The sequence below is a fragment of the Bos javanicus genome, chromosome 9 (genome assembly GCF_032452875.1).
Source record: "Bos javanicus breed banteng chromosome 9, ARS-OSU_banteng_1.0, whole genome shotgun sequence".
Lineage (NCBI taxonomy): Eukaryota > Metazoa > Chordata > Mammalia > Artiodactyla > Bovidae > Bos > Bos javanicus.
The window spans coordinates 41556108-41568796 of record NC_083876.1 but is presented as its reverse complement, the minus strand read 5'-3'; the positions used below and the strand labels follow the sequence as shown (position 1 = coordinate 41568796).

Sequence of the window (12689 nt, the reverse complement as noted above, 5' to 3'; positions counted from 1 at the left end):
TGGACAGTCTTTACAAGGTAAACATGGGTTGGAAGGGGTTGGAGCGGACACAGGGTAGCAACAGTTGGGAAATTACCAGCTACTCCTGAGCAGCACGGCACTTTGAAATACTTTTACAAGTTTGAAATATTTTCCTGGAAGGAGCCGCCCTCTCACCTTCTGGTTTAAAGCATATGATGCTCGGAAAACAGTAAGTGAACGTTTGTGATGTCACTGCTTCCGTGTGTGGAATCTTGACAGTTGAGAGCTGCTCTTGTGCTTGGCACTGGATGAGTAACTTGCATGCATACTTTCATTTAATCGTCCCAAAGATCCTAGAGTTAGAGAGGGTGGTTTTATTCTCATTTTATAAAAGGGACAACTGAAGTTGGCTCAATTGTCCAGGGTCGCAGGACACACACCTAGGCCACTATTCTAGCTCCGACCTGGCTGACATCGAAGCCTACCTGCCTCCGTTGGCTACCTTAAAAAATTGCATGTGTGAATTACCCACTTTGTAAATATTGCTGGAATACTTACTTGTTTCAGGCAGCTTCTCTGTGACACCTGATCTAATCTAATCTGTTTGGGGTCCATCTATCTTCACAGCCAGTTGGCATAAATGCAGTGGCTGTGCACTTTAGCATTAAGGATAAATGTGTCTTGCATTAGAACACTGTCTTCATTATAGCAAGAACAAGAATGACCAAATTCGGATGAGGATAGTCACCTTTATGCTGATTTCTTCAAGGAGGGCCAAGCCAAGGGAACCTTAGGCTCTGGACCACACGGCCAGTCAGCGTGACTGTGAAATGTCAGCACCTTCCTCTTCCACACACCTGCGCACCCCTCCTTGAAGGGCTAGGCCACCAATGGCAGCTGCAGTCACTCGGGACAGCTGTGTCAGCTCTGCTACTAATTACCTACACCTATTTTTTTCTGCCCCAGAGTAGGCCTTGCTTCAGTATAAATTGCTTTGTAAAAGAGAAGATTGACATAAAAAGTGAATCACAAGGTATTCTTAATCTCTGCTCTGTTCAGACAACTTGTGCTACAGTTGATTTCAGCGTTTTCTACATCTCTGGGCCCTGGTTGGGGGTTGGTGGGGAAACGCTGATATTTTTGTCCCTGACAAAAGTTTGTTCCTAGAAATGTTTCGTTTACTGTAATTCATCAATCTCTGAATTTCTTAGTTGTGTTGTGTGTTAGTCACTCAGTTGTGTCCAACTGTCTGTGACTCCATAGACTGCAGCCTGCCAGGCTCCTCTGTCCATGGAATTCTCCAGGCAAGAATACCGGAGTGGGCTGCCATTACCTTCTCCACGGGGCTTCCCCATTGAACTTGGGTCTCCTGCATTGCAGGCGGATTCCTTACTGTCTGAGTTACCAGGGAAGACAAAAATTTTTAGTAGAGGATTTAAATAACCAGAACTATTCACATGGTTTTGGGTTGGGGTTATAGTAATTTATTGGCTCCTCTAGTAAACAGATGTGATGACAGAATGGCCTGAGATCTAGCAGCGGGAGTCCTGGTTGGTAATAATTACCTTATCACCTTAGCCTTAAGGACCTCACAATGTTTTCCAAAATGTGCGTTTAGATGTGACTAGAAAAATCTCTCTTGTCCTATCAAACCGTTCCTCCTTCTCTGTCAGCTCCCAACCCTCAAACTAATGTTATATCTTACAAATTTAGACTATTTGGTATGATAGATGAATTAGTGGAAAAGGATAGAATATTTTTAACAGCAGTTTTATAGTTTAACATGCACAAAATACATTGGAAATTTAATTTAGAGCCCCCGACTGAAGAGGTCTTCAGAGAACTTAAACTGCACTTTATAAAAGGATTTTATAATTGGCTGGTTTCTTTTTATAAATTCCACTTCTTCATTCCTGGGTTTGAGGTGAGGGAGGGGCAGTTTGAAATCTTACAGAAATTATATCACCATTAATTTCCATTATCAGGGAACGTGTTGGGGAAACACTGCAATTCTGATACGTTCTCTGGCATTTGTGTTTACTTTTTCCTGTTTCACCAAAACTTAGAGAACCTGGTGATTAGAATCATGACCTGTGAGGCAAAAAAGCAGACTACATTTCTGATATCTGACCTCGTTAGGGTGAGGGGCATTTGAGCTGGAAATGGACCAGGGGGACCATACTGATGGGTCTTTGTCAATGTCCCCCTACCGCTTCAGATTATGGATTTTATAAATGGAAGGCTAGGGACCATGAGGATGATTGTGACATAGTTTTGTTTGCACTGTCTTAGAGGAAAATCCTGTCTGAGTGTCGCGTAGGTGATATGCCTTAGGGAATGTATTCTGTCATTAGTAACCTCTAAAGCAAGAGTTGAACTCAGATTTGACACTGAAGCTGATCATCCATTTAATAAATTGGGTTTTGGTTCAGAATCTAAGTGTAGCTTATATGGGTTTGTATGGTAACCACTACCCTCTCTTTAGGATGAATGCTATGATGGCCACCTTAGTAAAGAAATGCAAATGCAGGCTATAGGATTACTCTTTGTAAAGACTTTGTTTTAAAAACATTTTTAGGAAAGACCTACTAAATTATTACTCTTAATTATTTCACAAAATTATAGTCATAAGTTTATGCCTTTGTATCCTTCGTCTTTCTTAAATGTCTTTCTTTAGATGTTAGCTCAGAGAAGTTAAATGATGACTTCTGTATAATTTGGTGACAGATCCGGGAAAGGTTGAGAGAAAGCATTGGAGTGGAGTTGGAAAAACAAATTTCAGTTTAAAGCTGTGTGACCTTCTCTAAGTTATTTAATCTCTCTCAGTCTGAGGCTTCATATATATGATGAGGGCATCGACTCTGTGGTTTGTTAGGAAGATTAGAGATGAGGAATCTAAAAGCGCTGACCCAGGAACTGACTCCTGTAGTCAGTCAGGCTCCGTTCGTCATCCTGGCAATTAGGGCCCGGGTCTGACAGTCCTTGGTTCTGTCCTCCGTGAGGGTGTTCCAGCCCCTTTATCACAAGGCCCTACAGAAGCTTAGCTTCTCTCTCCAAATTCTAACCAATGGTAGCTTATAATTTTGAAAAATTACACACATACATTGTTAGGGTTAGAGTTGTAGAATAGATGACTATCCATATAGGACATTTTGGAGGTCTCTAAAGGGTTAACATTTTCTTTTCTGCTTGGTTTGGAATTGGTGAAACTAAAAATTCATTTAAAAAATTGTCCACAAATGCTTTTTAAAGGGTGGATAACTGGATATTTATGACTGGTCATTGTTGTTGCTGGGTGTTGGTATGAATGAACTCTTTCCGAAATCTGGAGCAGCGGGGGCTGGCCATGGGAGGGGCGGTTCAGTCAGTGTCCACATCACCCCCACAGGGCTTCAGGAACTGAAGCCTGTTTTTTTCCTAATCAGAAGCTTGAGTTTAAATTTGTGGTTCATATATCTAGTCTCCTGGGTACTCAGTAATAGAATCACCGTGCACTTGCCTGCATTTTGAACCCTGTGGAGTGAGTTTTAAGAGCATGCTTCATATCTTTATGGAGAAAGTGTTTTACTTTTTAAAGAAATGTAATTTCTGAACCATGAGTAGAGATGCCATTATTCTTTAAAAAACCATAAGAGTGAAAGGGAAGCTGGATATATAGTCTCCTGGGCACCATTTGGCTCATCAGATACTCAGCATGTCCTCTCAAACGTGTCTTTACGCCTGTCATAGAGATGCTGAGCTATGACCCATGGTTGGTGACGCTCATTGCCCAGCCAGAGCTGTCGGACTTCCTTGCATGGGAACATATACACAGAAACACTCTTGAGTATTTTGGGTTATTTATGTATGGTGAAATCCCACTGACTTTCTGTGTTTTAAAAACATTCTGGTAGAACACATGTATTTGTATCTTCTACATAAATACAGTTGGTGATTGCCAGTTTTTTTTTAAACTACGGTAACTTTTAGGATGGTTTGCATTTAATAGACAGCAGCAGGCAATATCTTTTGTCTTTAACTTGCAAATAAAAACTCATCTGACCTGCAGGTGCTGTTCCAGATGTGGCAGATGCCATCATCAGCTTCTCTCTTTCACAGCACACGAGGTATTTTACAGAATAGAAGACCTCCCCAGGCAATGAGCTCTGTCCATCATGTACTCTGTGTTTTATAATGGCAGTAAGAACACCCTGACTTAGTAGCGTGACTGGCTTTTGAAGTATATTATCATATATCCTCCTTACGTCATCCCTATCAGAGAGGGATGCTTCAAATGCTATGACTATAATGAAGATGGAGAACTGAAGTTGTTGGACATAGACTAAATGATTTGCTCAGGTCTCATGGTTGGTCGGTGAGAGAGATGGGGCTGGATCAGGGTCATCTCTGTTAACTGGGCTTCCCTAAATCAGGAGGAGGATTCTTGTAAGATGGGAGCAGTTGTTAGGGTTTTGAGGATATTTTGCCCGCATCTTTCCTTTTTTTAAGAATAAACCTTTTAATATAGAATGGTTTTAGATTTGCAGAGAAGTTACCAGACTGGCCCAGAAAGTTCTTGATGTTGGCTATCCACATCAAGTCTCCCCTGTTGTTATTAATGTCCAATATCAGTTTGATACACTTGTCCCAACTGATAAACCAATGTTGATACGTTATTAGTATTAACTGAGGTCTGTGCTTTATTCCGATCTCCTTAGTTTTTGCCTCGTACTTTGCTTTTTCTGTCCAGCATCCCATCCAGGATTCCGCAGTGTGTTTAGTCAGCATGTTTCTCTTAGGCTCCCTGTGGGTCTGACAGTTTTGAGGAGAACTGGACAAGCATTTTTAACTGTTCCTTATTTGGGACTTGTCTGCTCTTTTTCTCACGATTAGAATGAGGTGATAGGTTTTGGAAGGAAGGCCACAGGGGAGGGTGCCGTTTTCATCACGTTGGTTTGAGTGCACATTATCAATCTGACTTTGCCCTTTGATGTTGACCTTGATCACCGGGCTGAGCTGTCACGTTTCTTCACTGTAAAGTTACTCTCCTCCACCTCCCCTTTCCATACTGTGCTCTTTGGAAGGAAGTTACTGTGCTCAGATCACATTGCCTTGAGGAGGGAGTGTCTGCATAAATTAGCTGGAATTTTTCTGAATGGGAGACTTGCCTTACTTCTTCTGTCAACTCAGCAAATCTTACTCTGCCATTTTTTCTTATGCCTGTGAGACAGGTGTGAAATTGTGGCAGGAGGAGATGGAGTCAGAGAAAAGATAGGTAAAAATTCACACCAGTTCTGAATAGAAGTGGCTCAGAAAAGGTAGCTGCTGCCTCTGTACTAGAGGAGCAAGGGGCCAAAATGGAATAAAATAGCCCTGTAGGTGATGAATCACCCTTAGAGAGCCAGGGAAGTTTGTTGCACAATGCAGGGGGAGATGATGTGGTAATACATTGTAAGTGCAAACTTCAGTAAAGGAAGTACAATTACAGAAAGGACAACGAAACCTGGGGATTTAAGAAAAACAATGTCAGTGAAGTCCTACAGTCCCCCGCATCTCCTGAATATGAAACCATCTCCCACACCCTGACTATGAAAATGCCATCTACAGTATTGTCATTTAATCCCAAGCCAAGGAGACTCATGCAAATGCCTTATTTTTAAAGCCTCTGAAATTGAGGCTGCTTTAAAAATTGCGTCGGATTAGTAACTGTTTCTCCTGGGTGCTCAGTTGGACCATTGCGGCTCATCTGCATTGTCCCTTCTCTCTCTGCAGAACTCTATCCGGCACAACCTGTCACTGCACAGCCGGTTCATGCGGGTCCAGAATGAGGGAACCGGCAAGAGCTCGTGGTGGATCATCAACCCTGACGGCGGGAAGAGTGGCAAGGCGCCCCGGCGGCGGGCCGTCTCCATGGACAACAGCAACAAGTACACCAAGAGCCGCGGCCGTGCAGCCAAGAAGAAGGCAGCCCTGCAGACCGCCCCCGAGTCAGCAGATGACAGTCCCTCCCAGCTCTCCAAGTGGCCCGGCAGCCCCACATCCCGCAGCAGCGATGAGCTGGACGCGTGGACCGACTTCCGCTCGCGCACCAATTCCAACGCCAGCACAGTCAGCGGCCGCCTGTCCCCCATCCTGGCGAGCACGGAGCTGGACGACGTCCAGGACGATGATGCACCACTGTCCCCCATGCTCTATAGCAGCTCGGCCAGCCTGTCGCCCTCCGTCAGCAAGCCGTGCACTGTGGAGCTGCCCCGGCTGACCGACATGGCGGGCACCATGAATCTGAACGACGGGCTGGCCGACAACCTCATGGACGACCTGCTGGACAATATCGCGCTCCCTGCATCCCAGCCATCGCCCCCGGGGGGGCTCATGCAGCGCAGCTCCAGCTTCCCGTACACCACCAAGGGCTCCGGCCTGGGCTCCCCCACCAGCTCCTTCAGCAGCGCGGTATTTGGTCCCTCGTCTCTGAACTCCCTGCGCCAGTCTCCCATGCAGACCATCCAAGAGAACAAGCCAGCCACCTTCTCTTCCATGTCCCACTACGGCAACCAGACACTCCAGGACCTGCTCACATCGGACTCACTCAGCCACAGCGATGTCATGATGACCCAGTCGGACCCCTTGATGTCTCAGGCCAGCACCGCTGTGTCCGCCCAGAACTCCCGCCGGAACGTGATGCTTCGCAGTGACCCAATGATGTCCTTTGCCGCCCAGCCTAACCAGGGGAGTTTGGTCAATCAGAACTTGCTCCACCACCAGCACCAAACCCAGGGCGCTCTCGGTGGCAGCCGTGCCTTGTCGAATTCCGTCAGCAACATGGGCTTGAGCGACTCCAGCAGCCTCGGGTCAGCCAAACACCAGCAACAGTCTCCCGTCAGCCAGTCTATGCAAACCCTCTCGGACTCTGTCTCAGGCTCCTCCTTGTACTCAACCAGTGCGAACCTTCCAGTCATGGGTCACGAGAAGTTCCCCAGCGACTTGGACCTGGACATGTTCAATGGGAGCTTGGAATGTGACATGGAGTCCATTATCCGTAGCGAACTCATGGATGCTGATGGGTTGGATTTTAACTTTGATTCCCTCATCTCCACACAGAACGTTGTTGGTTTGAACGTGGGGAGCTTCACTGGTGCTAAGCAGGCCTCATCTCAGAGCTGGGTGCCAGGCTGAAGGCTCACTGAGGAAAGGGGAAGTGGGCAGAGCAGGTCAGTGCATAGTATTAACAGAGCGGGTGGTGGGGGATGCTGGCTTTATTCACATGGTGCAGTAACCTGGCTCCCAACCACTTCATTCCGAGTTGTACCTGCAGAACAAATAGGGCTGTCAGGTGCCCTTTCCACAATTTGCTGACAGCTCAGGACTTTTACCGCCAGTAGAACCAACACACACATTCAGAGGTCTCATTTTTCTTTGTATCCGGTCACCCTCGCTGACCTGTGACGCAGACCCCGCTACTGGATGGATGGATGAGGATAGGAGGGCAGGGAGGAAAGGAACCCTAGGCCACACAAAAGCCTCGGTTCAGGGCCCTGCCAGAGGACTTTCTTAGACCGTCTGGTCCAGCACTGCCGTGGTCCATCTTCGATGGTTTCTATGTCTTTTATTCCAACAAAGAAACAATGTTTAGGTGCTTCTAATTTCACTGTAGGCTATGTTTTCTAGACTCTTTCCACCAGAAGCAACATCTGTTCAATTTTTCACTAGTAGTACTAAGCATCTTTATTAGCACTCAGCATCTAAGCAATTTTAAAAAGCAGAAGAATTAAATTGAAAACAGAAGCTCTTATGTGAGGGAGCATTACTCATGTGCTTCTTTTTCCCAATGTATAAATGATGTCAGGTTCCAAATAGTGACATGATTTGTGAATGGTGACAGATTTTTTTTTTAAGTTGTGGCATTTTAATTCTCTTGGAACCAAAAAGACAACAACATGATGTGGCAAGAAAAGCATTTGATTAGAATCAGAAGTCAAGGGCTCAGTTCCACTTCTTTTGCTTTCTGGCTGCCATCTAGAGTGTATCACTTAGCCTCTGAGCTTCAGTTTCCAGTTTTATAAAATGAGGATAACAGCCCCTGTTACTTCATGGGGTTACTGCTAGAATCTGATACACTGAAGGGTGTGAAAGTGCTTTGCAATCTGCAGTGGGCTATGTTCAGTGTATCTAGGTACACACACTAACTGATGAGTAAGCAGGAAGCCCAGAGAGGTTAAGTGGTCTGCCCAAGGTCACACAGCTGAACCCAGAATCTCTGTTTCTGGAATGGCTGGAACCATCATCGTTCTTATCATCATCATGGCTAGATAATAAAAATGGGAAGCACTCTGAACTGGAGCCAGAGTAGCAGGTAATACACAAGCTTGCCCCTAAACTCTCCTCTTCAAGTAGTAGAAAGAGCCCTGGGGTCTTCTGCTGTAACAGGTTTGCACCCCCAGATGCTCCCATGTTTAGGGGCTCTGTTCTGTGTCTCAGTTCCTTTTTTTTTTTTTTTTTTGTACTATCAGCAAGCTACTAACACTTTTTAAGTGGTGTGAAAGAGAAATGAGATTCAAAGCCATAAAAACTGAGCCTTGTTTAACCCTCTGCCCTGGTGCAGGAATCACAGGAGCCTCCTATGGTGAGCTCATCCAGCTCATGGGTAGTTGTGGAAAGGGGAATGTCGAGAGTGTTGTGATACTCAACTTCTCCACTTTCCCAGGCAGAAGCAGGCCCCTAATGGCACTCAGACATCTGTTTCCAGTCACTTAATAGCCCTTGAGATGGTAAAAAGACTGCAACAGAGCTAAGTAGGCTGACACACTTTCATGCTGCCAGAACTCAGACTGGTGAAGACTCGCCTTGAGAAATTTAGATATTTGGCTTTTAGAAGGATAGTTTGTCTTCCTTTAAGAAGAGGAATGTGATTGTGGCTTCTCAAGACTCAAGTAGGTTTTAATTTTGGTTTGGTTGTAAGAAGTCTACTTTCTAGATCACTGAGAAGAGTATGAGAAGAAAATGTGGTAGCAATTTTTTCCTGATATTTCAAGTGTATGTTTTCCTTTTGGTTGAATAGCAGACCTTTCCTTGTGTGTGTGTGTGTGTGTGTGTGTGCGCACGTGCATGTGTGTAATTCTGAAAGATTATATAAAAATATTTTAAGGGAGATTTAAATACTTAGGTTTTAAAAATATATTTAAAGCATTCTTATTTCGATAACTACTTTTAAGATTACACATTTTATTATGATTATATTAGAATCTTAGGGCCATTAGTCATCTTTTTCTCAAAACATTTTGGGGGAAGTTTTTTGAGAATATAGCTTCTTCAGTAAAAAAAACTAGTCACCTGAAAGTAAATTTTCCTGAAAGTAAACCAGCTCAGTATGACCAGAGCAAGAGAAGAAACATACGGAAGACAGTGAGGGGCTATGAGCGTCTGGTTTCAGGGCTTTAGAGTTTCCATCTTGCTTTGGAATGATTTGCTCCTCTAAACAGCCAGGGTCACGTGTGGCCTGACATGTATGCTTTGCTTTTACATTTAACTTGTTGCTGTCACTTTATTGAAGATGCTCTTGAATTCACAAAACAGGCCTCAGTATAATCTGAGAACCCACTTTTCCAAAATTAAGCACCCCCAGCTTCCCAAGACTTGTTCTATGATGACTTTCTTGGTTTGACTTTTTTTTTAAGCCAGTAGTCGTCGTATTTCTCTGGATGCTGTCCCTGCCTTGGTAGCTGAAGGTCCCCTGAGCCCGAGTGGGTGCTGTCTGGTTGTGGAGTTAATTGAGCAGGCCTGTCTGGCTGACAGACAGTCTTGCTTGAGAACTGTGGTGAGATGCTTCTCTGGAGGGCTGGGTGTTTCACACAAATCATTCAGTTTAGACCATGTGTGAAATCCTTTGACCTAGGGATCTATCTGGAAAAGGAAAAAATAATTGTACCTTTTTTATGAGTGCCAGCTACTGGGGTGTGAAGGACACTTTCTTCTCTTAGGCATTGGTGGAGCTTGGTGCACATACTTACAGGCTGGCAGCTGGCATGTCTGTGAGCGAGTTTGCTGGCTGCAAGGCTAAGCTTCCAGTAAGCCCTCCTGAGACTGTCATGTGTCTCTTCTCAACAGGAAAGCAGCTTCAGTTTCACTGTAGTTTTGATGTCAAAAGATGCCTAAATTCACATGCTCTTTTGTTCATCTACATCTTTTGGCATTTGGAGACCCCATTAGGGAGCAGCCTCATATTTAGTTGCATTTTAAACAACTTAATGACCAGATCAGATCAGTCGCTCAGTTGTGTCCAACTCTTTGCAACCCCATGAATCGCAGCATGCCAGGCCTCCCTGTCCATCACCAACTCCCGGAGTTCACTGAGACTCACATCCATCGAGTCAGTGATGTCATCCAGCCATCTCATCCTCTGTCGTCCCCTTCTCCTCCTGCCCCCAATCCCTCCCAGCATCAGAGTCTTTTCCAATGAGTCAACTCTTCGCATGAGGTGGCCAAAGTACTGGAGTTTCAGGTTTAGCATCATTCCTTCCAAAGAAATCCCAGGGCTGATCTCCTTCAGAATGGACTTAATGATAAGGACTGGAAAATACTAACCAGGAAGAGCACATGTGGAGAAGAGAGAGAGAGTTCTCTTCCTGTCTCTGCCAACTGGCCACATCACAGATGACTCTTAGAATAGTAGCTTTCTCATCTGTCAAAAGAGGACAGAATCAGAGAGCTGTTTTTTGTTTGTTTAACCAATAAGATTGTTTTTTTAATTGAAGTTTAGTTGCTGTACAGTATTTTATAACAGGTGTACAATATAATGATTCATGGTTTTTAAAGGTTATACTCCATGTATGGTTATTATAAAATACTGGCTGTATTCACCGTGTTGTACGGAACAGCCTTGTAGCTTATTTTATACCTGGTAGTTTGTACCTCTAAATCCCCTACCTCTATCTGGCCCCTACCTGCTTTCTTCTCCCCACTGATAACCACTAATTCTCTGTATGTGTGAGTCTGCGTCTTTTTTCTTATGCTCACTAGTTGTATTTTTTAGCAGAATCATAGAATGTTAAGGGTACAGAGGATGTATAATTTTGAACCTGAAACCTAACATTCTGTCCATGAAGTGGCCCCAGTAAAGGGTAAGTGATATAGAACTATAAAGAAACAGTGGTATAACAGTGTAGAAACAGCAGGCTCCAGTGTTGGAGGTCATTTAGAATTTAAATTTAGGCTACTTCTCTGAAGGAGCAAGTCTTTGATACTTGTTGGACTAATGTTTAAGTGCTGCGATTCCATTATATCTTTAAATATTCATGTAGGACTAATTCTGACCAAATATAGGCAATATTACAGGGCTACTTATGTGACATTTTTTCTTGCTATAGATATTCCCATTAGGGAATGCAACACGTGGTGTGTATTACATGGAAAACATGCCCTGTTACTTACACTTGTGAACTGTTGTCTAGTCTTTGGTTATGGTGTGCCAGCCTCAAGAATTATGCCTCTGCAAGGATCTTTATTCTTACTTTTTTATAACACCCGAAGTCTGAACTGTCATTCATGGAGAGAATGGCTGTCTGGATCTTTCTAATGTTGACAACAGGGAAAGAAAATTGTCAGAGCCCTGGAAAGAGGTTTTCTGTGCAGAGGCTGGTATACTCCTTGCACATACCCTTCTCCCTGGAAAGCAGTGACACCAGCGCTAAGGCTGCTCTTCCTGGGCCTGTTGGGTTTTCAGCACAGCTTTGCTCACCTCTGACCAGCCTGCTAAGCATGGGACAGAGCCTGAGTGACCCTGGCCCTTCAAGCAGTAGCATGTATATATGGCCTTTGGAAGGTGTCTTCTGGCCACAGAGCTTGTGCGGAAGCTAAAGAAGTGGAGTAAAAATCACCAGAATTACTCCTGGAACTTCTTGTACACTCTTAAGTTCCCATTAAGTGCTTCTTTTCAGAGTGTTCATAATGCTCAGTATTCAACTTCTTATAAATATTGTTTCCTATGAGTGGAGTCTTCCCCCAGGGGCCTGCTTCTCAGAGACGTACCTTTCTGTATAGAGATGGGGGTGGTGGGGCGGTGGGTTGGGACCCACCTCTGTGCTGTAGCCAGAGAGATTGGCTTGTCAGAGGTCCGCCTGGGCCCGGGGCTGGTAGGATGCTTGCCGACACTGCTTTCTCCTCTTGACTTGGGGGATGCAGGTCTTAACGCTGGATTTTCATTCCAAGATGGAGATTCCCCACCTTGTAAGAGACTTGACCCGCTTCACCCTGGTTTTGTTGGTGTGTTCATTTGATTTGAAAATACTGCCTCCTCCATCTTCCATAGTGTTTTGAAATTTAAAATTTTAAAAACTAAAATGAATTAAAACATTGTATTGTGAACTCAGGACACTGCAGGTATTTAGAGGTCCCATGGATTGGTGTTTCTCAAGATGTTTCACAGAACACTAGATCCTCAGGATATTCATGGTTATTAAGCAGAAAATAGATCCTGTGACCAAATGTTTGAGGACTGCCGTGTGAAATAAAATGAAATAGGGTTGTTTCCTGTAGGACTTCTCAGAGCCTTAGAAGTTTAATATATGTTATAAACTTTCTAGGATCAGATTTCATCGTTTCCTAAGTTTTTTCGACTACTACTAAGTCACTTAAGTCATGTCCTACTCTGTGCGATCCCATAGACAGCAGCCCACCAGGCTCCCCGTCCCTGGGATTCTCCAGGCAAGAACACTGGAGTGGGTTGCCATTTCCTTCTCCAATGCAGGAAAGTGAAA

General features: G+C 44.4%; 1 protein-coding gene across 3 annotated transcripts in view; it reads left to right on the top strand.

Annotated features, from left to right (window-relative positions):
• FOXO3 (forkhead box O3) overlaps window positions 1-12689 on the top strand; it is a 116469-nt gene that overhangs the window by 90367 nt on the left and 13413 nt on the right. Inside the window, exons 1-2 of one of the 3 annotated variants that reach the window (XM_061427651.1) lie at window positions 41-190; window positions 5713-7148. In XM_061427651.1, coding sequence (XP_061283635.1) covers window positions 5752-7113 — 1362 coding nt within the window. In that variant the 5' untranslated portion in view covers window positions 41-190; window positions 5713-5751 and the 3' untranslated portion in view covers window positions 7114-7148. The other 2 variants (XM_061427652.1, XM_061427650.1) reach the window with 2 other exon arrangements.